The 26,081-nt window shown below is 35.0% G+C and overlaps 2 protein-coding genes and 1 non-coding gene across 3 annotated transcripts; 1 reads left to right on the forward strand and 2 right to left on the reverse strand.

Annotated features, from left to right (window-relative positions):
• The first annotated feature begins 10,424 nt into the window (after window positions 1–10,424).
• LOC115988222 lies at window positions 10,425–10,526 on the forward strand. Its single transcript, XR_004091397.1, has one exon. It is a non-coding gene; the product is annotated as a U6 spliceosomal RNA (small nuclear RNA).
• An 827-nt stretch (window positions 10,527–11,353) lies between these two features.
• On the reverse strand, window positions 11,354–11,935 carry LOC115985919. The gene has a single exon (XM_031108808.1). It carries the CDS (start codon window positions 11,933–11,935, stop codon window positions 11,354–11,356), a length of 582 nt encoding a protein of 193 aa, XP_030964668.1.
• Window positions 11,936–16,346: 4,411 nt separating this feature from the next.
• On the reverse strand, window positions 16,347–17,215 carry LOC115985920. Its single transcript, XM_031108809.1, has 2 exons — window positions 17,202–17,215; window positions 16,347–17,046 (listed from the first exon to the last, which is right to left on the reverse strand). Exons 1-2 carry the CDS (start codon window positions 17,213–17,215, stop codon window positions 16,347–16,349), a joined length of 714 nt encoding a protein of 237 aa, XP_030964669.1.
• Window positions 17,216–26,081: the final 8,866 nt, after the last annotated feature.

Consider the following 26,081-nt stretch of genomic DNA (forward strand, 5'->3'; position numbering starts at 1 on the left):
TTCATTTTCCACACATTAATTGTTTGATATTAAGCTTGAATTGGTAATTTGTAAATTGGGGGTCTAAACGTTCAAGGTGTTTTATACACTTATTAAACTTTCAATTGGTATTAGAGCAGGTACACTTTTATTAGTTTCATTACCATAGTGTGATCCTTGACCCCATTTTGAGATTGACTGGTCTCAATCTTTAAATACTCCACCATATTTTGATGGTAGCAACTATGCCTTTTGGAAGGTAAGGTTGAGAGCATTTCTGTGTTCTATAGATGAGGCTGTTTGGGATGCTGTTGAAATAGGTTGGACAAAGCCAGAGGCAGCCAAATCCACTTGGGATAAGGCAGTCCTTGCAGCGTCAAATGCTAATAGTAAAGCACTTAATGCAATTTTTTGTGATGTGTCCCCAGATGAATTCCATCGGATTTCTCATATCACCGTTGCCTAGGAAGCATAGCAGATTTTGGAAACCACTTATAAGGGTACAAAGAAAGTTAAGGACACAAAGCTATAGATGCTGACTACCTGGTTTGAGGAGCTCAGGATGAGCGAGGATAAGTCCTTTGACTTTTTCTATAGTAAGCTAAATGAAGTGGTCATCGGCAAGTTTAACTTGGGAGAGAAAACGGAAGACTTGAAAGTTGTAAGAAAAATTCTTCGTTCATTGCCGGAGACCTTCCGTGCAAAGGTGACTGCAATTGAGGAGAGCAAAGACCTTGATGAAATCAAAGTCCAAGAACTAATTGGTTCTCTCCAAACGTATGAACTTTCATTACCAAATCAAAGAAAGAGCAAGTCACTGGCTCCTAAGACAATAAATGAAAGGGTAGAAGGTCATGGTTCATTGGATGAGGATGCAGTAGAAAAGGATGTTGCCTCCCTTGCAAAGAATTTCTACAAATTTCTAAAGTTCAAAAATAGTGAGAAATTTGGTGATAAAGGGAAATTTATGAGTTCCAGAAAGGAGAAGAAAGACTTCAAAAAGAGAGAAGGGAAGGAGTCTCAATCTACACAAGGAGTCACTTGTTTTAAGTGTAATGGACAGGGCCATTTCAAAAAGGAATATCCTAATTATCTGAGATCGAAGGGCAAGGTGTATGCCACCACTCTTAGTGACTCAGATTCCTCCACCTCTGATTCGGAGGATAGTTGTGATGAAGAAGGGAATTTCTCAGCATTCATGATTGTTGCTCATGTTGAGTCTTTAGAGGACTTGAATTTTCTTGTGGAAGAACTTGGGGAGCATAGTGATGAGGAATTCATGGGCATTGTAGAAGAATCAAATGCTGAAGAAGATAAAGATACAACTAGTCTTAAAGAGAACTATAATTTCTCTACTTGAGAAGTCAGGAGAATATGCAAGGGTGGCCAAAGCAGCTGTGAAAAAGATGAAGAAAGTTGAAGAGGACTATAAAAGTCTTCTAGTAAGATATAAGGAGGCCAAGTGTGAGATAGAGACACTAAATGGCGAGCTAACCGAGGCTTACACCAAGGTAAAATTCCTTGAGCTTGAGGTGATTCAAGCAAATGCCAAAGTGGAGCGAGTCTCTACAAAGAAGCTTGATGATGTCCTTTCTTCTCAAAAGATCTTCTCCGACAAAACCGGATTAGGATACACCGAATAAAGCAGTTCAACTGTGAACATCTACAAAGAAGTAAAGTTTGTGAAGGCCAAAGAACTGGTTGTAGTTGCCCCTACTGTTGAAAAGACAAATATTGAGAAGAAGAAGAATGTAACTGACCAGCAGATGTTGAAGAAGCCCCATAATCAATCTATGGTCAAGTTTGAAGGCAGATCAAAATCTCTTCCTCGATCGCAAAGAGGTCCTAGAACGAATCATATGTGCCATTACTGCAGACTTCAAGGGCATACCCGATCCAATTGTCATAAGCTGAGAGCATTGAGGAATACTAGTGATCAAAGGCTAAGAAGGCCAAGAAATGACAAGAGAACTTGGGCTGTTAAGTCATCAAGAGATCGAAACGTTGATCCCGGAATGATGGACGTGATGAAGAGGATTGGTGCATTCACCAACTGCTTGGAAAGCTTTACTAGAAGGTTTGAAAGTCCTAACTCTCGTACCCAATTCTAAAAGGATATCACCCCAAATGCACGTGACGTGTGGGTGATGAAGGGTACTCATGCATAAGCATTACCACATGTCCATGCATTAATACTTCCTATGTTATGTGACTATTAGTTTGTTTATTGATTATGAGATTTGAAAATTGTTTGCTTGTTTCATTTTTTTTTTTTTTTTTACATTATTGCTTTTAATCAATCTTTTCCTTCCTGTGTGTCAAAAATCCAAAAACCTCATAAAAAGTAGAAAATCCAAAAAGATTGATCGACATTGTTGAGTTTTGTCTCAAAATATGTTTTACCTTGTACCTTTGTGCAAATGGTTTTGTGCATCTATGAACATAGCTTGTTCCCTATGCACTTATATCATTATAGGAGAAATTTTGAAATCTTTGTGACTGTTGTAAATAGATCTTCAACCTTGACATGAATGATTAGTGAATGGTTTTGTTGATCTTGACACATGCATAAACTTGTGTCTATATATCTTCCCACTCTTTATTTTATTTTTTTTTTTGCTAAAAGAGCTCACAAAATATAAATCTCCAAATGAAAAGAGATATTGAGCTGCAAAAATTTGTCGCACATACTAGTATTTGACTAGGAAAAAGGGAAAGCAACCAAAAATTAAAAATATATGATGCCCAAAAAGCGAAAGGCTAACTCATCAAAGTGGAATATCAAAAATTTCAGGTGTCGATCTCAAAATGAGATATGTTGATTCAAATAGATCAAATGATATGTCAAACATGGAGTCAAATGAAAAGCTTAAAAGATATTGTACTCAAGCCTTTGTGGGAGGTCATATATGCATATTTCTATAATTAAGATGGATCACATTATCTAGTACTAGTTGTGTATGCCTTAATTGAATTGATCATTGAAACTTCACATTAGACTAAGGACTATCTTATCTTTGATATTCACACACAACACACATGCTTATGTTCAATGAATGCCATATTCATTCGTGTGATTGTACTTGATTAAATGTGTTTTCATATGTTCTATCTTTGTTGATCTATCACAAATAGATTTTTGAGTGTTTTAGTTGTTTTTGAAAAGTACTTTGTTTTTGCAAAAATTTTCAAAAATGTCAAAAATTGTTTTGCCCTGTTCTGGCGACTTAGATGCGGGTAGAACCAGTCGCGAGTCCATCATAGAGATTTTTCGCGACTCACTGGTGACTCATTAGTGGGTAAATGCTTCAGTCGCGAAAAAAACTTAGAATATTTTAAAAAAATTTAGAATTTCATGCTTTTCTAGGCTCAGGTTGGCGACTCGTTCTCGGGTGGAAGGTCTAGTCGTGAGTGGTACACAGAGATTTTTGCGGCTCAATTCGCGACTCTCTCGCGAATGGAACTTCCAGTCGCGAAAAACACTTAGAAAATTTTTCAAGATTTCTCTTTCAAGTGTTTTGGCAGCTGGTCCTGGCGACTTGCACGCGACTTGAGCCAGTTGTGAAAATCGCATGTTTTAGGCAAACTTGGTCAGTTTTTAAACCTTTTCAGTTTTCCCTTGAACATTTCTGACTGATTATCTTCTTCCTTACCTGACATACTCTCAAACTCACCGTGTCTCTCTCGAACGACCTCCGTTCTTGCATCATTTCATCATTCAATCTTCAAGGAAAGGTTTGGGTTTTGTCTCTTACTCTTTGTCTTTCACATTTACTGTATATTCCTCTTGGATTGTGTATTTCTTCTGATATCTGTATATCTTTTGATTGTACATGGGTTTCTATTATTCTGGTGAAATCAATGTGTGATTTTTGGTGATTATTTTCTAATCTACTCTATCGTGAGTTAATATTAGGTCATTAGTGACACACACACACTCATTGTCTTGTTTAGCACATACATCTCAAGTTTTTAGGGTTTTTCATCATTATCCTTGTTTTTGAACTAACCCATTGCTAATAATGTTTGTGGTATTGTGGGGTTTCTTTCTTTATGAAATATGATGCAGAGTGAAAATGTCTCCATTTAAGAGAGCAGCTGTGAAAGGAGGTAGTAACAAAGGGAAGGAGCCTGTCATTGATGTTGATAACCTCTCACTTAGAACAAAAAGGACTCGTTCATCATCAGAAGTGTTCGATCCCACTAAGTTTAGATCCTATGCTGCTTTTCAGACTCATGAGAATTACTTCAGAGATGCCACACCTTTACTTGAGAGGGTTGTTGATCAATCGTCACTTTTTGACACCGACATCCTAAAATGGTTTGCCCATAAGGATTGGAATTACCTTCTTTCCGACCTTGATGTCACCTATGAGAATTTGGTAAAAGAATTTTATGCCAATACAATTGTGGAAGGTGGAGAACTCAAGTGCTGGGTTAGAAGAAAAAGCTTCTCAGTCTCTTTGCATATTTGGCAGAGATCCTTCACATCAACAAACCGATGCTCAAAAACTCACCGGTTTATGATGATTTATGTCTAGACGAGGAACTTCTTCGGGATGGTCTTGGACAAGACTTGGAATTCTCATCCAATGGAAACTCCGTCAGTGTTTCTTCTCTCCCTCCAAAATTGAGAGTGCTTACAATAGTCATGTTTCACAACCTGTACTCTTTATCTAGCATAGGGTATATGAACCTTGGACGTGCCTTATTTCTTCATGACCTAATCTCTGATGTAGAGATTGACATCTGTGCTTGTATCTTTCACATTCTGTGCAAAACGGTTCTACGAACTGAGTCAAAGATATGCGTTCATTTTTGCTGTCTCATTTCTAGAATTTTAAAGCTCAAAGGGATTCGGCCAACAGATGATGACTCTTCCTACACAAAACCGAGTCCAATCACCATGCGTACATTCAACGCTAGCATTGGTCATAGTCAGAAGAAAGTCAAACCAAAAACTTGCACATCTCCTAGTGGTTCGCACTCCAGCTCATTCTCCTTTGACGACAAACTCGACAACATTGTGACATCTATCCACGAATTGAGCACCAAGATGTCCGGACTCACATCTATCTTACATCATCATAGCATTCGATGGGATATGCAATTCACCTCCTTACAAGCTCAATTGGATTAGATTCAGAGGAAGCTAGAAGAGGATATAGACTAGCTATTCCATGACAAAAAGGGGGAGATGATGTTCATAGGGGGAGAACAATGAAAGGGGGAGAAATAGCTTGATCAAAGGGGGAGAAGACTATCAAAGGGAGAGATTTTAGCAAGCAAGCCTATGTTCAATATTTCTGTTTAACTTTTTGCTTCTAATTAGTTTTTGCTATTTCAGTATTTTATGGAACTTGTTTATGGTAGTTTGTGCCCATGTTGCTTTTGTAAGCTTTTAGGGTTTGTTTTCATGTGTTTGTAGACTTTTATGATTTGTACCATGCTATATAGCCTTTATGTTCTGTTGCCTAATACTTCTAGCTAAATGTTTTGTATTTTCTTTAAGTATTCTCACTCTTGTGCCCTAGTAAGATTTTGTTCCTAGATGCATATATTTTATGTATTATACATTGGTTGAGTGTTGGGCATCCAAGTGATTTGCATTGAGCTTATTAACTTGTATGTCCGGATGTTTATTCCAAGTGTGAATGAGCATTGTGGTCACTATTTTATAGTAATTGCCTGTTTGGTTAAGCCATGATTTATTTCTCATTCCATTTTGCTTGATTGCATTGTGCTTGTCTCATATGCTATTATTACAAGTTTTTCTGCATACAATGATGATACTGTGTTGTTATGTTTCAGGAGATTCTTGTTCATATGATTCAAGAGTTTATCAGATTCTAGAGTTAGGTGTGAGTGAGTTTTGTTCAACTGTTCCCAACTCACATATTAAGTCTAGAGTTTGTTTTAGGGTTTTGTTACGAAATAGCCAAAGGGGGAGATTGTAACGTTGAATTTTATCAACCATCTTGTTGGCTTTATTTTGTACCAAATTTGTTTGTAGTTTAGCAATTAGTAACCTTGTATTTAGGTGGGAATCATGTAAGGGTAGTGTGTGAGAGAGTGAAGAAATGCTCAAGATTATGCAAAGAAGCAAGGACTCGCGATTGGATCTTGCGAGTGGCTCGCGGCTTGCAAGCCGCCAGAAGTTGCACACGTGCCAAGCATGCCAGAAACTGAAAAGTCACACCAGCTGTTGCACTATAGGACAAAAGTCCCAGTCTGGCCAGGCCGTTAGCTTGCGGCTTGAACTCGCGACTCAACCCAGTCGCAAGGTCAAGTCACCATAACACCCTGTTTAGGAAAAACTGACTTTTCATATTCCTTCTCACCCTACTAAATATATACCCTTATACCCACGTTATTAAAGAGATTCCAGAGAGAATTTTGAGAGAGAAACCCTAGAGAAAAACAAGATTGATTCATCCACAATTTTCACATAGAGACTCTTCAACTTCCTCTACTCTCTTCCTTTCCATTGTCAAATCCTTAAGAGGTACATTACCAAAACTTTTTCTCACCATACCCATATCTATGAGGATGTCATTTGGTGTTTGGGAAGCAGTTAAGAAGGGACCAATTTTATATTGGTAGATGTTATGGTCAAGTAGCGGAATCCAGCATAAATAAGAAATAGGTTCGGCGTAACCTCATTAGAGTAGAAGCTTGGAGGGCTTAGGTACATTGGGTAGATTAAGCTTGGAGGGTCTTCTGCTGTTCATGTATCCCAACTACATTCTTTAGTGGATTGTTTACCACTTGGAGGGCGGCAGAGAGGTTTTACGCCGAAGGCTTCGGTTTCCTCTTCGATAACACATCGAGTGTTGTCCTTGTGTTTGCATCTCTCTTCCTTTAATCTTTTCCATTTAATTTCTGCTGTGGATGTGATTTTATTTGATTTAGATTGTTTATCAATTTTGTATTAAGCTTATGTTCATTTACCACACATTAATTGTTTGATATTAAGCTTGAATTGGTAATTTGTAAATTGGGGGTCTAAACGTTCAAAGTGTTTTATACACTTATTGAACTTTCACTAAGTTTTCAAAAAAAAAAAAATACAGATTTCTCAAATTGGTTAGATTTGGAGCTTTATACATGTTTATTTTCTCTTATTTTCTTCTTTTTCAACAAAAATAAAAGCATGAAAATTTAATTTCCTATAATTTTTTTTTTGGTAGATAGTTGATATGAAATATAATATGTACGTTTTTTGACCCTTTAAACACAAGTTGTTTAACCTAATATTAAGCCAATTTAATTAACAAGTTCATTAATAAGATCTAGGTTAAACACATTCAAATCATATCATGTAAATAGTGCGAAAATATAAAGAACACACAATATGATAACCTAGAAAAATCAAACTAGTAAAAAATCTGGAGATGATTTAACCTAGCTATCCTCAAGGTAAAACAAATCCACTATGAAAGAATTGAAGTTTGTACAATAAGACTTAGACCACTAGCATCCTATTTCTACCTCGAGTAAAAAACTTACTACCACAACCACGTGACAATTCCGAGTTCACAGACTACTTCTTTCTTTGATTCCTAGCAACCACAAGTTCTCCTACTTGTGTTTTTTTTAAGCTCTTGAAACAGCAACTAAAGAGATCGTCAAGTTCTTAACATCAATCTTAATCTTGATAACCCTAAGTGTGTATGAAGGTAAACACCTCTAGATCTCATAGAATATTCACACACATAACATATCAACAACGTCTAAAACGTGGCTAGGGTTTTTCCTTTTACACTTGAAGCAAAACATAAAACCCTACATGTCATATGGGCTTAGGCTAAGCTACAAATTCTGCAAAAAAAAATCTGCACGAGGTTCGATTGATAGAGTCTAATGGTTTGCCAACACATTACACATTGAAGTTCTAATACATTTAGTTCCTAAAGTCTTAGAACCTAACATAATACTTGGATCAAAAGCAGCAATTATTTTCTTATATATATATATATATATATATGTATATGATGATTATTAACACAGTTAATTATGGCCAGATGGAGGATCGAAGACGTGGGTATGGATTGTAATTTTCACAACCATGGTTCAACTTGTGATTTTTTGCTGCATATTATGTTATCTACTCAAACGGAGAAAAGTTGTACTTCAAGGTAGATAGTTTGTGTGTATATATATATATATATATATATATATACATATTGAATTTACCTATTTCTTGATCATTTAATATGATATAAGCAAATTATGATGTTCTATGGAAATTTAAACAGGGAGTAATGAAACAAACCAAGCAAATGGATTGCTTGATTTGGTAAAATTGGATACATCTATCAACATCAATGAAATTACAAATGATGGGGAGAAGGTGGCTGATTTCAGTGTAATCAACTACACATGTATCGTGGCTGCAACAAACAACTTCTCATTAGAAAACAAGCTTGAAGAAGGGGGTTTTGGACCTGTTTATAAGGTAACTTCTATATAATTTTCTATAAAAATTAGTTTTAATTAATTTATACCTAAGCTTAATTAAACCTTTTTAATCATCACATCAGGGAAAATTGGCAGGGGGAAAAAAATAGCAGTAAAGCGATTTGGAAGAAATTCTGGACAATGAATACTTGAGTTCAAGAATGAGTTGATTGTCATGCTTAAACTCCATCATATAAATCTTGTCAAACTTATTGGTTTTTGCATTCATGGAGAAGAGAGGATGCTAATCTATGAGATTATGTCCAACAAAAGTTTAGATTACTTTCTATTTGGTTATTGAAACATCGACACTTATGTAAGACTTCCTCTGCTTAATTACACACAAAAAAAAAAAGTATTTATTTAAATCACCTTTCCCAGATTATTGGTCACATAAATTGTTTATATTGAATAGATCCGAACAGGAGCAAGTTTCTAGATTGGAAAAAACGTTTCAACATAATTGAAGGAATTGCTCATGGATTGCTCTACCTCCATAAATACTCAAGAACAAAAATTATTCATAGAGACTTAAAAGCTAGTAACATACTACTTGACAAGAACATGAATCCCAAGATTTCTAATTTTGGCATGGCAAAAATATTCAAGCTGGATGAATTGGAAGCAAACACTAATAGAATTGTTGGAACATAGTAAGTTAACAATACATTCCTATTCTTCTGATAATTGAAGTTCTTATTAAAATACTAATTTTACTTATGCTCAATTAAATAATTTATGAAATGAAAATATATATTTTGTTTTGACGTAGTGGTTATATGTCTCCGGAGTATGTTATGGAAGATGTGTTATCTATAAAAACTGACGTTTATAGCTTTGGAATCTTAATGCTTGAAATTGTGAGTGGTAGAAAAAACAATAGTATCTACAATGTTGATTGCACACTCATCTAGCTAGATATGTATGTCAATTAAATTTAAGCTTTGGATTTTATTTATTTTCATAGTTATTTATGCTTCTAATATTGTAAATGATTGTAACCTTTTTTATAGGCATGGGATTTATGGAAAGAAAGTCAAGGGCTACAACTTATAGATCCAACGATAAGTAATCCATGTGTCAGATATAAACTGTTGAGATGGATCCATATTGGTCTTCTATGTATACAGAATAGTACCAATGATTGGCCCACCATGTCAGATGTGCTATCTATGTTAACAAATGAAGGTACAACATTGCCTTTACCAAAAAATCCACCACTTTCTTTTGAATGAAATGTAATTAGGGCAACTATGTGTAATAAAAACTCAAAAGTTCTTTCAGTGGATTGCTTGTCCACTTCTGTTAGGGCGGATTATATAGAGATGATATTTATCTTTCGTTTTCCTGCAAATTTGTTTGGTGGGCAAAGGTTGAGTAGAGGATTGTCAATTCCATATTTCCACGTAACCATTCCTAATAAATACTGATTCTGCTATTTTCACCTTACAAGTTTCAACTAAGCTACAAATGTGCAATTTTCTTGTCTTATAGTTATCATCTTTCTTTTTCTTATTATTATTATTATTTAATTATAACATTTCTTGTTGAAAATTCTATGTCTTTGACGCATTTATGTGAGTAATATATTTGCTAAATTAATTAATTAACACAGTTAATGAAGTTCATTTTGGTGTCTTTGATTTTTTTATTTTTTTTTATTTTGAAAAGATGGGGTCTTTGAAGTTCAATAAACAAACAAGGAAAATCCCAAATTAATGATCATATATATGAGTTATTTCATTTTAGCACAATAAACAAACAAGGAAAATCCCAAATTACTGCAGGATATTACTATAGGCTCAAGTCAAGGTTTGCATCCGGGACTGGGAGGTCATTTTTTGGCAAAAAAGTTTTAAATACCAGAGTCGCATCAAGGTGGAACATGAACATCCCATAAAAATGAAAGAGTTGCGAGGGTGGTAAGTTTTTTCTTTTTTTCTTTTTTTCTTTTTTTTTTTTGGGGGGGGGGGGGGGGGTGGACGGTGGTGGAGGGGGTATCTCATGTCAGATTGACATCATATTAAGATTAGCATTGTCCCTGCGTAAGGATGACACGCATAAATTGAGACATCATATATGTATTTTCTTCTGAAAAGAAAAAAAGAAAAGAAAAGAAAAATATATATATATACATATGTATTTTTTGAATAAAAGTTAATTAATCACTAATATATTGCTTATTTCTTAACCATTTTTTTCTTGCAATTGTTTTGCCATGTTATGATTTAGATTAGGCCAATTTTGTTTATATTGTTATTAAAAATCAATTTGTATTATTATTTTTCAAAAACACATCTGAAATAACTTTTTTCCGAAAATTAGATCAGAACAAACTTACCACAACTTTTAGAGAGAAAAAAGTGTACTGGATTGCTTTATGTTTTTTCCCTTGAACAAAGAATAACAAAGAACTAGTACGATGCAAACAGAAAGTTACAAAAACCAAATCGCAATTGCTTTAAGAACCAATAACATTTTCTACAAGGGTTTCTTAAATCCACAAAGAGAGTTATTAGAATACCCCAAAAAATAGAGTGACAAAACTCTTAAATTTTATTAAAGTGAATACAACTTTTATTTAAAGGTTTGGAGGAAAATTTACTGACTCTTGTAAAATTTAATTGATAAGAAAATATATTCTAAAACATATCCTTATTAATACCCTACCATAATAGGGCTCTAATTTTACTAGTAAAACATAAAATACACATTAAATCAAGGAAATAATAGTTTTAAACCTAAAATTTCAAAAAATTGCATAAAAAAATTTCAAACTTTACCGTGATTTTTATAGCCATCAATTGCTTGCATTATAAATATTATAGTATTCCTTATTAAAAAGCTTTATATTCTTTCTTTTTTTCCCTTTTTCTTTTTGATAGGAATACTGAAAATGATATTATTAAAGCAATTAAATTGTTACATTGTGGATAAGAGCTTGTTCTAGAAAGCAAGGCATCTCTTCAATCCATGCAATAAAATCAACAATGCCAAGAGCATGTTTTGCTAGTAAGTGAGCCGGCCTATAACGTTGTCTCTTAACGTGAGAAACTTCCACCCTACGGAAGCCCTTACTGAGATCCATAATGCCTTGTACAATTGCCAAGACTGCGGATGGTGGAGTAGATGTTCCATTCAGAGCTTGGACCGTAATTAAAGAGTCACTTTCCACCACAATATCTTGGATTCCGATGTCTTGTGTGAACAACAACCCTACCTCAACAGCCTTGGATTTGGCCTCAATAGCACATAAAGGAGCATTTAAGTTTCTGCACATCGTAGCCTCCATTCTACCCAACTCATCTCTGACAATCACACCCACACCTGCCTTCTTGTTTGCTATAGCTACCGTGCCATCAACATTTATTTTAAACAAGTTCTGTGGTGGTGGGGCCGATGTTATGATTCTCTGCATATTATTCCCGAAGTTGGTTTGTGCTTCAGTAACAGCACTATATTCCTCCAGGTAGTTTGCTGCCCAATTCACCAACATGTTTCCTAGCTTTTTCTAGGCTCCTAATCTTGCTTCATTTCTATCATGCCACATTACCCAGGTTAAAATGATCACCCAAGCCACCTTGTCCACATCTACTTGGTCTACCATAAGCATCTTCCACAACAGATCATATAAGGAAGTCATAGAGAAAGCTCCACCTGGTAACACTATTTTTGAGCATGTTCACACCTCACATGCCCTTGGACAAGAGATGAAAGTATGACCCATTGTTTCCGCCTCCAACCTACACCCATCACAGAGGCTGTCTTGCACCACCTTGCGCTTTAGAAGGTTCACCTTGGTGGGGAGTACATAATGACATGCTCGCCATGTGAAGTGTCTAGTCTTATGTGGAAGAGGAAGGGCCTAGATCCTTTTCCAGAATTGCCAAACTAGACTTATATTCGAGCTAATGCCACTGTTGGGATTTGATGAGAGTCTTATTGCTACTACATATGCACTATGAACGCTGAATTTTCCATTAGGTGATTCAGTCCATACCAGCTTATCTTCCGAAAAACAGGAACTTAGAGGTATGCTTTGTATAATGTCAACCTCATATGGAAGAAATAAGGCAGCCAAGACATCTGGTTTCCATCTGACATTTTCGTGATCTATAAGCTCCCCCACTAGTGTATCCGAATGCAGAAACAACCTAAGAGAAGCCACTCTATGAGTCAGGGCTGAAGGCAGCCACTTATCACCCCATATTTGAATATTTCTACCATTGCCAACCCTCCATTTGATCCCTTCCCTAACCATGGTTTGAGCAGCCATGATGCTTCGCCATATGACAAGTTGTTCCCCATAGACACTTCAATAAACTCACATGTAGGGAAGTATTTGGCCTTGAATACCCTGTATACCAAGGATGTGTGATTCGTTTGCAACCTCCACCCTTGCTTAGCTAGAAGAGCCAATTTGAATTGTTTCAACTTCTTGAAACCCATACCTCCACTAGATTTTGATTCACACATTTTCTCCTAGCTTAGCCAAGCAATCTTCTTCTCATCTACTTTTTGTCCCCACCAAAAATTCCTTATCATGCTAGTTAGGTCGTCGCATAGGGAATCCAGAATTTTGAATCAGCTCATTGTGTAGGTGGGAATTTCTTGTGCCACTACCTTAATCAACACCTCCTTGCCCACCTTAGATAGCATCTTCTCCTTCTAGCCTGCTAGTTTCTTACCCAGCTTTTCCTTTATATCATTGAAGGGGTTTCGCTTGTTCTTGACCACCAAGGAAGGTAAGCCTACGTATTTCTCATGTTGTTTAATCACTTGTGCTCCAAATCTCCTTTTAATTTCTTCCTTGATAGTGAAAGGGGTGTTGCTGCTTAAAAAGAGGGAGGTTTTTACTTTATTTAGTTGTTGACCCAAAGCTCTCTTGTACACTTGTAAGACCTTCTGAAGTGCATCGCATTCTTCAAGAGAAACTTTACAAAATATGAGACTGTCATCTGTAAAAAATAGGTGAGATAATTTGGGGCCCCCCTGGCACTCCGAGACTCCTTTCATGCTGCCACTAGCCACTGAAGCTTTTATAAGAGCTGAAAGCCCTCTGCACACAACAAGAAAAGATATGGTGATAAAGGGTCACATTGACGGATACCCCTTGAAGGAAAAATATGGCCTTTAGGACTACCATTGATTTTGATAGAATAAGTAACAAACCTCACACACCTCATAACCAGCCCCCTCCACCTCTCATCAAAGCCCAACTTCTCCATAATTTTCTCCAAACACCTCCATTCTACCCTATTATACGCTTTACTCATATCAAGTTTAAGTGTCATCTCCCCCACTTTTCCAGTTTTCTTATTGCTAATGTGATGCATAGTTTCAAAATCAACAATTACATTGTCAGTGATTAACCTACCGTGCACAAATGAAATTTGGGTTTCACTAATAATAGAGGGTAGAATCTTTTTCAGCCTATTTGCAATAACCTTAGATACGATCTTATAAACGACATTGCATAGGTTTATTGGCCTATAATCAGTCACCCTTTTAGGTTCCTTGACCTTTGGAATCAACACAATATGAGTTTCATTGAAGTTAGCTGGAGAGATACCATAGTTTAGGAAGTCAAGTACCATTTTTGAGACCATATCACCACAGGTAGGCCAAAAGTGCTGAAAGAAAAGAGGGGGGGGGGGGTATCCCATTCGGGCCCGGCACTTTGAGCAAATACATTTGCTTTAGAGCAGCCTTCACCTCCTACACACTATATTCTTTGGTAATTTGTTGATTCATGGCAGGGGTTACCTTCCTTTGGACGGCAGTGGGGTTGTTTGTCTGGAAGAGGCTTTAATAATATCCCACTACAATCTCCTCAACCTTATTCCCCTCCTTCTGCCACACATCTTCATCATCTAGCATACCTACAATGAGATTCTTTTTTTGTCTAAAAGAAGCCTTTGCATGGAAAAAGCTTGTATTCCTATCCCCAGCTTGGAACTAGTTTAGCCTTGACCGTTGTCTCCACATTGCATCCTCATTGTCAAGCCAATTGTTCAATTCAGACCTAGTACTTCTCAAAGCTTAATTAATCTCAATTGATGAGGGTTGAAGCTCAAGCCATTCTACTTTCTTTTGAAGTTCAGCCACCGTCTTACTGACATGTCCAAATTCCTTTTTATTCCAATCATCTAGACTAGACCGAAATTACTCCAAGCAGTTCTGCAACACATTGCCTTCTATTGTTATCAACCCTTCTAGCCATGCGTCATTCACCACTTGCTTACATCATTGGTCTTTCAACAACATCGATTCAAACTAGAAAAGTTTCTTCAGTCTTCTACCCTTTGGTTTTGGTACCATACGTAGTAACAGGGGAGCATGGTCTGAAACCAATGATGATATGTGGTATAACTTTGCCATAGGTAACAAACTAATCCACTCAAGAGTTGCTAGTGCTTTATCCAATCTCTCTCATATCCACACACCATCTACCCTCTCATAGTTCCAGGTAAACTTAGGCCTATTGTACCCTAAATCATAGAGGCCCCAGGAGTTTATAGTGTCATTGAAGTTCATCATCTATTGTCTCGGTCTATCACTACCTCCCTCCTTCTCCAATGAACTAGTGATCTCATTGAAGTCTCTAATAGTCAACCAAGGCAAAGCAGAAACCCCTTTAAGGTATTTAAGTTTTGCCCAAGACTCAAGGCGTTTGGCTACCGTAGAAACCCGTAAAGTGCCACCACCCGACATTTGGTCCGCCATCCACTAGTGCATCAATATGTGTTTAAGAGTACATTTGAACCACCATTGTTATCCGTTCTTTCCAAAATAAAGCCAGGCCGCCGCTCTTCCCAATACTCGGAACAAACAAACCATCCCTCATGTTGCATTTACCCTTAACCATACCCATCCAACTCTTCTTATTTGACTTCTTCTCCATGAGGCAGACCATTTTGGGCTCTTCTTTTTGAACAACCTTTTCCAAGACATTAACTAACCGAAGGTTCCTAAGCCCCCGGCAGTTCCAACTTAGCAAACTCATTGTGCCCAGTAGCCTCTGCCCATCCCAAATGTTCAGCCAACAAAGCACTGAGTTGCCTGGTTTCCTCCTTCATTCTCATCTTCTTTTTCATCTCTAAGTTCTCAACACGTGATGCGCATGCATGCTCTTGTTTCCTTTTTGCTACATGCTCCTTATCTAATTTCATGGAACCCTCCAGCTCACGTGATCCATCCTATGCACTTAAAAAATTCCCCTTGTGTGGACTTCTTCTTATAACCAGTTTAGGTTTACTTGGTGAAGGCCCATTCTTGTTCTTTAAAGTCACATTGCCTTTATTTTTATTTTGGTTGGGCCTACTCAAGCCCATATTATTATCCTGCATGTTGTCAACCTGGCCCACCACGAAAGAAACTTTTGGACTACTCAACTCTCTGACATAAATTTCTTCCTTATCACTCCTTAAATCATGTGATTCAGTTTCTGAATTCAAAAGTAGAGATGGGTTTCCGTTGGTGAGCAGATTCTTTCCAATCTTATCAGCGTGTGTATCGAGATCACCATCAATTGAATGCGTAATCATAGGGACAGAGTTTATTGCATCATCAATGTCCCTGATACACGCCTCGAAATTTGGGATTTTTTGTTGTATCGTTGTCTCCTCGAGATTCGCCGTACCACCACCGGCAGGGGGGCCGCCTACACTTTCTACATCCATGGAGGTTCTAACTAACTCTTCCCTATTTCCGACCCCAATCTCATCACCACTCCCCATCTCACTGCTTCGTGTTGTCACTGCTGCCGTGGCCGTTGTGCTTTTTCAATGCTCCGATGATGAATCTCTTTAAGCTCTACCACTCTCTGGTTTGTCAAAACCCAGAACCTCCACAACTAACTTCTTTGCCCTGTTAAACTAAGGAGTCCAGAGCCATGGTATGTATTGCTAGTCCTCCATGGAGAGGCTTCCTTCGTTGTTAAGCCATACCATGCAGTCTTTGTCATCGTGAGTGAGGCTATCACACCAATAACACAGGTTTCGTAGTCTCTTGTGTCGGTATGAAACCCATCCTTCCTTGTCTTGATCCCATGACACCATCCGCCCCCTGCTTAATGGCTTTGAGGTATCCACCACTACACATACCCGTACAAAATTTCCTCCTCGCATCTCTAAATTATCCACGGGTTTGATCACTGTGCCCAGCGTCGCCCTTAAACTCAAAGCAACCTCCCTTGTCAATAGAGAGAAAGGGAGGTCATGGATCTGTATCCAAAAAGCTGTTTTGCAAAAACTGAGTTCATTCGCCGGCTTCAGGCCATCGTATCGTTCTAACGCCACCAGATGCCTATCATACGTCCACGGCTCTCCATGCAATACCTTCTCTACATCTGCTTCTAACTCAAATGCGAAGAGTGCTATGTTATCGCCGGCTGCCCTTATCTCAAAGTTTCGTCGTGTTCTCCATAAGGGGCGGAACGTTTTTGCAAAAGCCTCAGTGTTAATCGCTCTTCGGGTAAAGAACTTCCCCGCAAGAACAAATTCCGATGATTGCTTTTCCTTAGACAAATCGAACTTGGTTCCCTCCGTATCTGTTAATGAGATTTTTTGCCACGTTGGGAAAGCTCCTCCATGTAAAACTGTTTCCCTGTACCCCCGAAAAATAAACCCACTTGCCCCCTAGTAACTGTGGTACTAGGAGGAAACAGCACGTCCTTCTCCGAGAAGAAGGGACTTCCTATGCTACAGGTAGAGAACTGTGTTTCCCCACCAGAAGTTCTTATTCGAAATTATATTGCTAACAGCACAACATTCATCTCATTAAAAAACGGATAGATTCTTTACATTGTCATAAGAAGGCTTTATGACCGGCCAAGATATAGTCAGAAAGAAATAAAAAGTTTACAGCTGTGAACCTGTGATCCTTTTGAATTATTGAGCTACAGATATTCAAAAATCAATTTATGCTATTATTCTAAACACTTATCATCTACTTTCTCTTCTTCATTCTAATTTGAGTATGTTGCCAATTTTTTCAGCTTTAATATTAATTTGTACCATACCATGTTATTGTCGTAACTTGAGGAACATATATAGTCCAAAATCCTAAGGAAAAAAAAAAAAAAAAAAAACCTAAGAATATGAGGTATATAGATTAATTTTGATATCTCCTTTTCTTTTCTTTTTTTCCTCATAATTTTTATTTTAAATGGACCTTTTAAAAATAAATTTAAACAGTGAATAACCAATTTTTGTAATAGTAAATGAGAGTTTAGACATGGTTTTTTTGTTTTAATTAAAACCATTTCTATATACCCTTATAAAAATATAATGATAAGATAATTTTTTTAATTTTATTAAAATTGCTCCTAAAAATATATACTAAAATAACCACATGGCAGTGGACAAATTCCATTGTTCAAACTCCATTGTCCTTCTTGTTGAAATGTTGCCATGGATTTCAACTATAGTGAGACCAAGATCCTCTGCAACGCAGTGAGATCTATTTTTTTTCTTTTTGATTCAAATTTTAGTTGACACCCGAACTACTAACGTCAAAATTGGCCTAAAGGCTAGACCCAAAATTCGATAAGTGAAGTAGATGTGATAAGTGAACCTTATTAATTCGTGTCTAGCAGTAAAAGCAATGATTAAGGTGATACATGTCCAAGCGTGATAGGGAAATAAAATAGTGAGAGTCCAATGGTAGAATGAGATAGGTTATTATATGTCTAGCAAAAGTTGAAACACATTAATACACATCCAGCAGTAAGTTAGAACTGAAAAAGAACAAATATCAGGCTCAGCGCAATTCGTACTTCTAAATTAAGCAATGATTCCAACAGCTTTAATAGTAAACCAGTATCAAATCTTTCCATACTCTCATTTTGATTAAAGTTGAAGACTTAAATATAGTGTGGTGGTGGTGAAAGGAGAAAGTATATCCAGGTGCATTAATTTTAGCTTGTCAAGTTTTATGTAAAGGTCTATCTTACAGACTGTTGGAGCTAAATCAGAACTTGAAGTGATAAGTCACATTTATTTTCTGTGTGAGTAGAAATAGCATATTCCTTGCTCCATTCTTGGTTTGTACATTGGTATCGGCCATATGGGAGTCTGTTTGAAACTGAGCCTGAGGTCATCCAACACCATGATATCAAGTAGTACCCGATCCCTAGAGATTGGGGCAAATGATAAGCATGTCTTCTCTCTTTAAATGCTTATAGCTTCAGTTATTTGTATTAGTACTATGATCCCACATTTGATGACTTAATAAAGGTGATCATGTAGCTTGAAGGCTCGCATGAATAATCTTTCTAGGGTTTCAAACACTTATTTAAAAGGGTTGTACATCTAGAAATTAGTAACCGATAGGGGTGGCAATTAGGTGTGTTTTGAATCAGGTCATAACTGGGTCAATTACATATTCTTTTATCTTTAGTTTTGAATATGTGCATGTGAGCCTTGAATTTTATGAATAATACTAATTTATTCAAGCTTTGGTGAAAATAATTCTTTTTCCTCAGAGAATATATTGCTTACTTTAGAAAGAATATGATTAATTACTAAAATGTTTTGTCAAAAAAATAAATAAATAAATAAAATGTTAGTTTTGTGAGACACCCAAAAATACAATGAACAGTTTTGGAAGCCTAATACAACTACTTGGCACACCTAACAACTATTCTTGGACTATAACCATTATCCTCACACTAATTTACTATCAACCATTAAGTTGGGAGCAAGTGGGTTTTTCTTTTCTTTTTCTTTTTTCTTTTTTCATGAATATTATCACAGTTCTGCCATGGGAACTTTTGTTGGTCATGTCACCTATACAACCTTTAGTAAAGACATGAAATAATGCATAATTTTTGAGAAAAAGAACATAGTGAATTAAAGATCCAATATACCATAATAACCAAATTGAAATAATATAACAATTTTAATAAATTAAGTGATTTTTAGCTTTAAGAGTTAAGATATTCAATTGTATTAAGTTATTCCCTCAAATTTTAAAACATTGTCATTCACTCATAGAGTTTTTCATAGTATTCATGCTTTTTGAAATATTAATTTTTTGTGTAAACTTTTATGTGTAATTATCTATATTAATATTAATTTTTATAAATAATTAATATTATCTATAAAATGTTATCATTTAGTTGAGGTTAAAAATTAGTCCCAACCACAAGGCACATCACATAATTCATCAACACCTAATCAATCAAAGGACACATCATGACTTAATCAGTCACTTCATCCATCAAGTAAACAATCAAGTGCCCTTTTAGAGGTTCACCCCTCAAGTATATGATCATTTCATGCAAGGAATATGTGGAAGTAAAAGTTCAAACTATAGGTATTTATGAATATGATTACTTAAGTTTTTAGTCCTTGTATTTAGCATGAAAACTTAATTAAAAGTATGCTTATGTTGTTGGCTACATTTTTTTTTTTTTTTTTTTGGTTTGGTATAAAACGATTTTGCAGGTATATGTAACACAAGTATATCTTACATATATATTGAATTTGCCCAAAAAAAAAAAAAATTAAGCTGTCTTTTAACGTTTTATTTTTTAGCCTTTTGAACATGAAGATGGTATGATTAATCAAAGAATTAGAAGTATGCCTTGAAAGAGGTGATGATTCAATCTTTTAAGTCAGGTACCAGTATAGTTTCATTCCAAAGATAGATGCCAGTGTTAGGTTCTAAATATTTAGGAATAAATGTTTAGGTTCTAATTTTATGTATGTTGACAAACCGAGAATAAAAACATGTCTAAATTAAGTGTTAGACATTGCTCAATATTGTTAAAGTCAAGATTCAAGAACTATCAAGTTGTAAAAAGAAGAGTTCAGATTCTATGAAGCTCGATTGATCAAAAGAAAGATTCGACCAATTGAAATTCGTATTCTGTAGATTTTAAATCAGGCCCAAAGCCCCACGAAAATGTTTAGGGTTGAATTGAACACTACTAGGCATAAAAGGAAAACCCTAATTACATTTTAGAAGCCTTTGGAAGTCTTGTGAGTTACTCTTATGAGATCTGTGAGGTTTCTGTAACCTTCTAACTCAACAAGCATCTACCGGAACGAGATCTACAATCAAGAATTGGTGGAAACAAGTTGCTGCATAAAGATTTACTACTGATTGTGGTCTAAAACCTTTGAATAAGATCTCAAAGTCACAAACATGGGTGTTTGTGTTCAACAAATTTAGATAGAAGAGTCCGTGGAATTGGAACTGCATGTGATCGTGTGAGTAAGTTTTACAAAAGGTTGCTTTAGATTTAGGGAGAAAATCTATTGTAAACTTGCATTCTATCATAGTAAATTTGTTTACCTTGAGGATAGTTAAATTAAATACTCCCAAGTTTTTTATCTTGAAATTGTTGGTTTCATTAGTTTTCCAGAGTCATCATATCGTTTGTCTACTTTAATTTTCCACACTTAGGAATATAATTGCATGTGTTTAACCTAGATCTAAATAATCAACCTAAGTAACTACTTGATTAATTAATTAGGTTAAACATTATGATTTTAAGGGATCTAAATAGAACAAACAGCCAATATGAATTCATTGCAAAAATGAATGCCAATACAGCTTTATTGCAAAAACATATGCAAGTGTGGCTCTATTGCAAAGATGGATGCCGGTAAAGTTTCGTTGCAAAGACAAGTGCCAATGCGGCTTTGTTGCAGGGATGTGTACCGATGGACGCTAGCGAGAGCATCATTGCAAGGATGAACACCACAATACAATCAATGGCTAGTTGCTTCAAAAAAAAAAAACAAACAAACAAAAAATCAAAAAACAAAACAAAACAAAGAAGAATAAGAGAGTAACAAGTCAAACCATAGAAAAGACTATGAACAAAAATGAAACGCAAGGACGTTTATGCATGAAAAGGGGGCAATTGGGGTTCTTGGCCTTGCTATGTGAGAATCAAATTTGAAGGTCATGCGGAGTTCCATCCTTTTAAGTGCACCACTCATTGATCAAAATGAAAATAATTTGTGGCCGGCCCATAGAGAAATAGTGAGAAGATTTAGGGTGGCAACATGAGCATTGAAGGTCCAAAGAACAAAGAAAGCCAAAAGAATAAGTTTTACAAAAACATAAACAAATTGTCCGAAGAAAATCCCATGGCATGTCTAAAAAAATAAAAGAAAATAAAGCTTCAGTTTTTCGTAATTCTCTAAATCATTGATTAAGCTTCAGTTTTTCATGCAACGAAGAGAGAGAGAGAGAGAGAGAGAAGCTAACACTATTCTAGGATAGAATCCTCCATAGGGTGATCCTCTTATATAAGTGTTACGACTGGTGGGAAAAAAATGGAAGGAAGAAGCAGTAAAACTTGGTGCCACAAAACATGTTGATGCCGTGGGCTCTTTATGCTACCAAAGAAAAAAGAAACACATTCGTCATTCGTGAGACCTAAAGACAAGATACAAGGGCCAAGGAATTAATTTACACGCAGAGGCTTTAATTTATGTGATATACGTAAAAAAAGGTTGCTGGCCGGTTGCGTGAAGATGCAATACAAAAAGCCATGGAACTGATCATGAAGTTGATTAAAGAAGAAAAGAAAGAAAGAAAGAAAGAAAGATAGATCAAAGCAAACACGTAATGCTAAGAGGAAGAAGAACAATACCTATACAACGACAAAGGAGATCTCCTTTCAGATTTGTCTTCACTAGGAAACAAATTTGAGCCATCAGGAATGCCCTAACAATTGTTAGAGGCTGCGGCTGCATTAATAATAATAATAATGGTACATGATTAGGTTTGACTTACAAATGTTTGTGACTTTTTCTTGGCCTCACAAAACATCAAACAGCAATACATGAAGGAAAAAACATGCAAAGTACCCAAAAAAAAAAAAGAAGTCTTCAACAAAGCATTGACAGAGTTCAAGATTCAAGTATCCAATTCAAATTTTGAGACCCATTCACACGCCACACAAAAAGACAGTGTACGTGAACAAGCGCCAAGGGGGCATTTATTGAATGCATAATTTTTAACCAATTGCAAATTGTCATATTATATCACTAAGATCGTATAGTAGGACTAATTGCAAAGCACCATGTGTTACTTATTAGGTACCACTTTTGTTATTCAGACCAATAGAAAATTTCAAAATATCCCTACATAAAAATTACAAAAATATCCAAACGTCAATCACATGTTGATAGATGTTGATATTTTAAATTTAAAATTGCACAAATAGCTTAATCAAATATTGTCATGTGTTATTTTAAATTAAAAAAATTGGCTAATCAAATTACGTCATGTGGCCCTTGTAAAACAAGATTTAAAATCTCTCCATTTAAATTATGCATGTGTGTTACCAATCGTAGTCAATCTTTTGTCATCAAACCTTTTCAAGACTCTTATAAATAGAGATTCTCATCAATCTCCTAAAAAGGACATTCAATAGTTTCAAACTCTATCAGAATCATGGTCCAAAGCTGTCAAGAACATCAAGAACTTCAAATTAGAATTTTCAGAGAGAAATCATTTAAATCATCCTTCTAAATCAAAGTTCAGTTGAATTAAGCTCAAAAAGGTCTCCATAAACTACAAAAGAATTCAAATTAGTAAAACTCCATTTATTCTAGCCCCTAAAACCACAAAAACTTCCACCACAACTCTTTGAATGCAAAGAACATTCAAAACATTCATCCAAATAATCCCTCCAAGTCTTAGAGTTCTATTGGATTCAAGCTTCAAAGTCTCTAGAAAGCAATGGTGGAGTCAGGAATTTATATTTGGGGGGGGGGGGGGCAAACATAAAATTAGACAATTAATTATTTCTGTGTATATATTAATTATATCCATACTAACAGTAATGTACATATAATTTAATAATCAAAACCCAAACGTGTATTATTTCTGAATTACCAACTTCTAAACTTGTCCATGAACCTAGATTTTTCAAATTAAATTATCACCCATTAAATATAATGACTAAAATTTTAAAAAATACTAATAATTTAAAGATTTTTAAATAAAAGACAAACAATCATTCAAATTTCAATATATAAAAAAAAAAATAGCTATAACTACAACCAAATACATGTTATATTATTTATATATAAATAAAATGATAAAAATAATATATTTTAATCATATACATTTATGATGTTATGATACATTGATTATTTTAATATTTTAAGAACAAATAAAAATATGAGAAAGGGAGAGTAGCCTACACAGCTACACACCTGCTTTTGCAGGAAGTATTTTAACCACACACATGGTTATGTAGTGGAGGAAAATTATTTAAGTGTTACCTCTACAATATTTTTACAATAATTTCATAATAAATCCTAAGTGATAAGTTATTATTAGTTCTAATTTTAATCCACAACTAAATAACCTTTTTGCACACACGTAACAGCCAATAATAACTTGCCACTTAAGATTTATTGTAAAAATATTGTGCATATAGCATTTTTTTATTAAAATAACTTTACTATATATATACTAATTTTTTCAAATATTTTATGGGGGCCAAAGCCCCCTTGGGTCTCAATGTGGCTCCGCCACTACTAGAAAGTTCAAGAACTCTAATCAATTGCAGTTTTATTGGATTTAATCTCTAAAGTCTCAAGGAACTTTCACCACAAATCTTCGAAGATGATGAACATTCAAAAGTACACAAAGAACAAGAAGTCTTTAACAAATGCACAATCAGAGATCTATTCATCGAAATCCATTCCGAAAATCTCTTGATCCACTTTTCAATCAAAGTGGGGAACAACTTGTGTTCAACTCAAGACTACATCAACACAATTCTTGAATTGAAATCTTTTTCAAGGAGATTGGTTCAAAAGATCCTTTTTTTTTTTTTTTTTTGGTAATAGAATACAAATACAAATAATTATACCCACTCATTCATCAATACAAAAATATATTTGTGAAACTATTTTAATTGATTGATTTCCAAATTTGAAATTCTGTGTTTAAACTATTCATAGTTCATTTTTGAGAAATTAATTGAGAGTATTTGTTTGTTTTTAATGGGATTAGTAGAAAGAGAGAATCCAGGGAAAAAATTTATGTTCATGTGTGTGTATATATATATATATATATTAAATTGGGCCTCTCATGAAAAGGAGAAGAGTGAGGATAAAACAAAAACAAAAAATGATGCCTACAATCCTAGTTCTCACAAAACCATATGAAAATAAAAGCATAGAACCATGTGCCTTCATCTCTATTCACTATTTCAAAGTAGTTCATTACATTGTTCCACGCTAAATTAGATAAAGAAGTATAAAAAATAAATCAAAAATAAAAAGAAATCACGCCTGATAAGCCACTCGTTATGATTTGAAATTTTATGATTTTAATAAAAATTGAATTTTTAAAAAACAAAAGGAAAAGTGTTGTACGACTTATCAAAAAAAATATATATGGGATTGCCAAGAATGTAGTCAATAACGAACAAAAACCCAAATAAAAATTTATTCCTTAAGCTGGTGGGCATCTATCCGGAAATTATGGTTTTGACCAAAGTGTCTACTTTTGACAAATGCCAGCATAAAAATCATCTTTCGTTTCCTTTTCAGTTACTAGTGTGTTACGCGAGGCAAGAGGGAAGTATACCGGTACATGTATAGACTTAATATATATGTTAAAGGTGTTGAAAATTTTTATAGCTTAGAAAAATCCTAACATGATTAAGCATGCGTTTGCCCAGTAATTAAGTTATATTTTGCATTTTTTTGAGTCTCATGACACTGTTTATGGACCACCAAACCCATGAAAAACGCAACAATCACTCACTGAAAATGAAACAAAAGATGATTAAGCGTGCGTTTGCCCAGTAATTAAGTTACATTTTGCATTTTTTTGGAGTCTCATGGCACTGTTCATACCACCAAACTCATGAAAAATGCAACAATCACTCACTACTACAGTGTTTTGTGCTTTAAAAATTATTTTTGTAGTAATAAGTTTTCAGTTTTCAGTTTTCAGCAAAATAAGCGGTATCTAAATAGACTCTAAGTTCTCATTAGCTTAAGATATATTGAATTTCTTTTCTTCTTAATAAAAGTTACGAATTACTTTAAAAAAAAAAAAAAAAAAAAAAAAAAAAAAAAAAAAAAAAAAAAGAAAGAGAGAGTAAACTCTGCATCTAAATAATTGCAAAATAAACGGTATTAGGTTTTGTTGTTGACTAATTTCATGACAAATATAGTGGATCAAAACCATTAGGATTTAGGCCAAATAGGCAATGAACTAAATCCCTCAAATGAAAAAAGGTCCTCTATTATCTTATTAACAGTTTAACAAAAAATAATAACAATAAAAACTATATATATACCAGGGTTCAAATTACACCTGGTGTAACTGTAAGCAATATTACACCACTCAATATTTTTTAATTAGATGCAAATTTTAACAAATTTACCGTTAGATTACATTATTTTTGTATATTCTCCGTGCTTGCAAAATTTAAAGATGATCAAAGATCAATGACCATGTCATCAATCAATTGTTTAAATTCAAGTTTTTGTAGTTTAAAATAATGTATAAAAGATGAGTTTATGGATCAAATGGTAATTCACATTCAATTGTCATGCATGTTAAGAAATATAGAACATGTAATTCAACGATGGGTTTCTCAAAATATGAATTTTATAACAAGTTATTAGGTGATGTAATATTGT

This window comes from Quercus lobata, chromosome 4 (assembly GCF_001633185.2).
Source record: "Quercus lobata isolate SW786 chromosome 4, ValleyOak3.0 Primary Assembly, whole genome shotgun sequence".
In the NCBI taxonomy this organism is placed as follows: Eukaryota; Viridiplantae; Streptophyta; class Magnoliopsida; order Fagales; family Fagaceae; genus Quercus; species Quercus lobata.

Coding starts and splice junctions, on each gene's coding strand:
- LOC115985919 (XM_031108808.1), bottom strand. CDS start 11,935: ATGTTGGTGAATTGGGCAGCAAACTACCTGGAGGAATATAGTGCTGTT.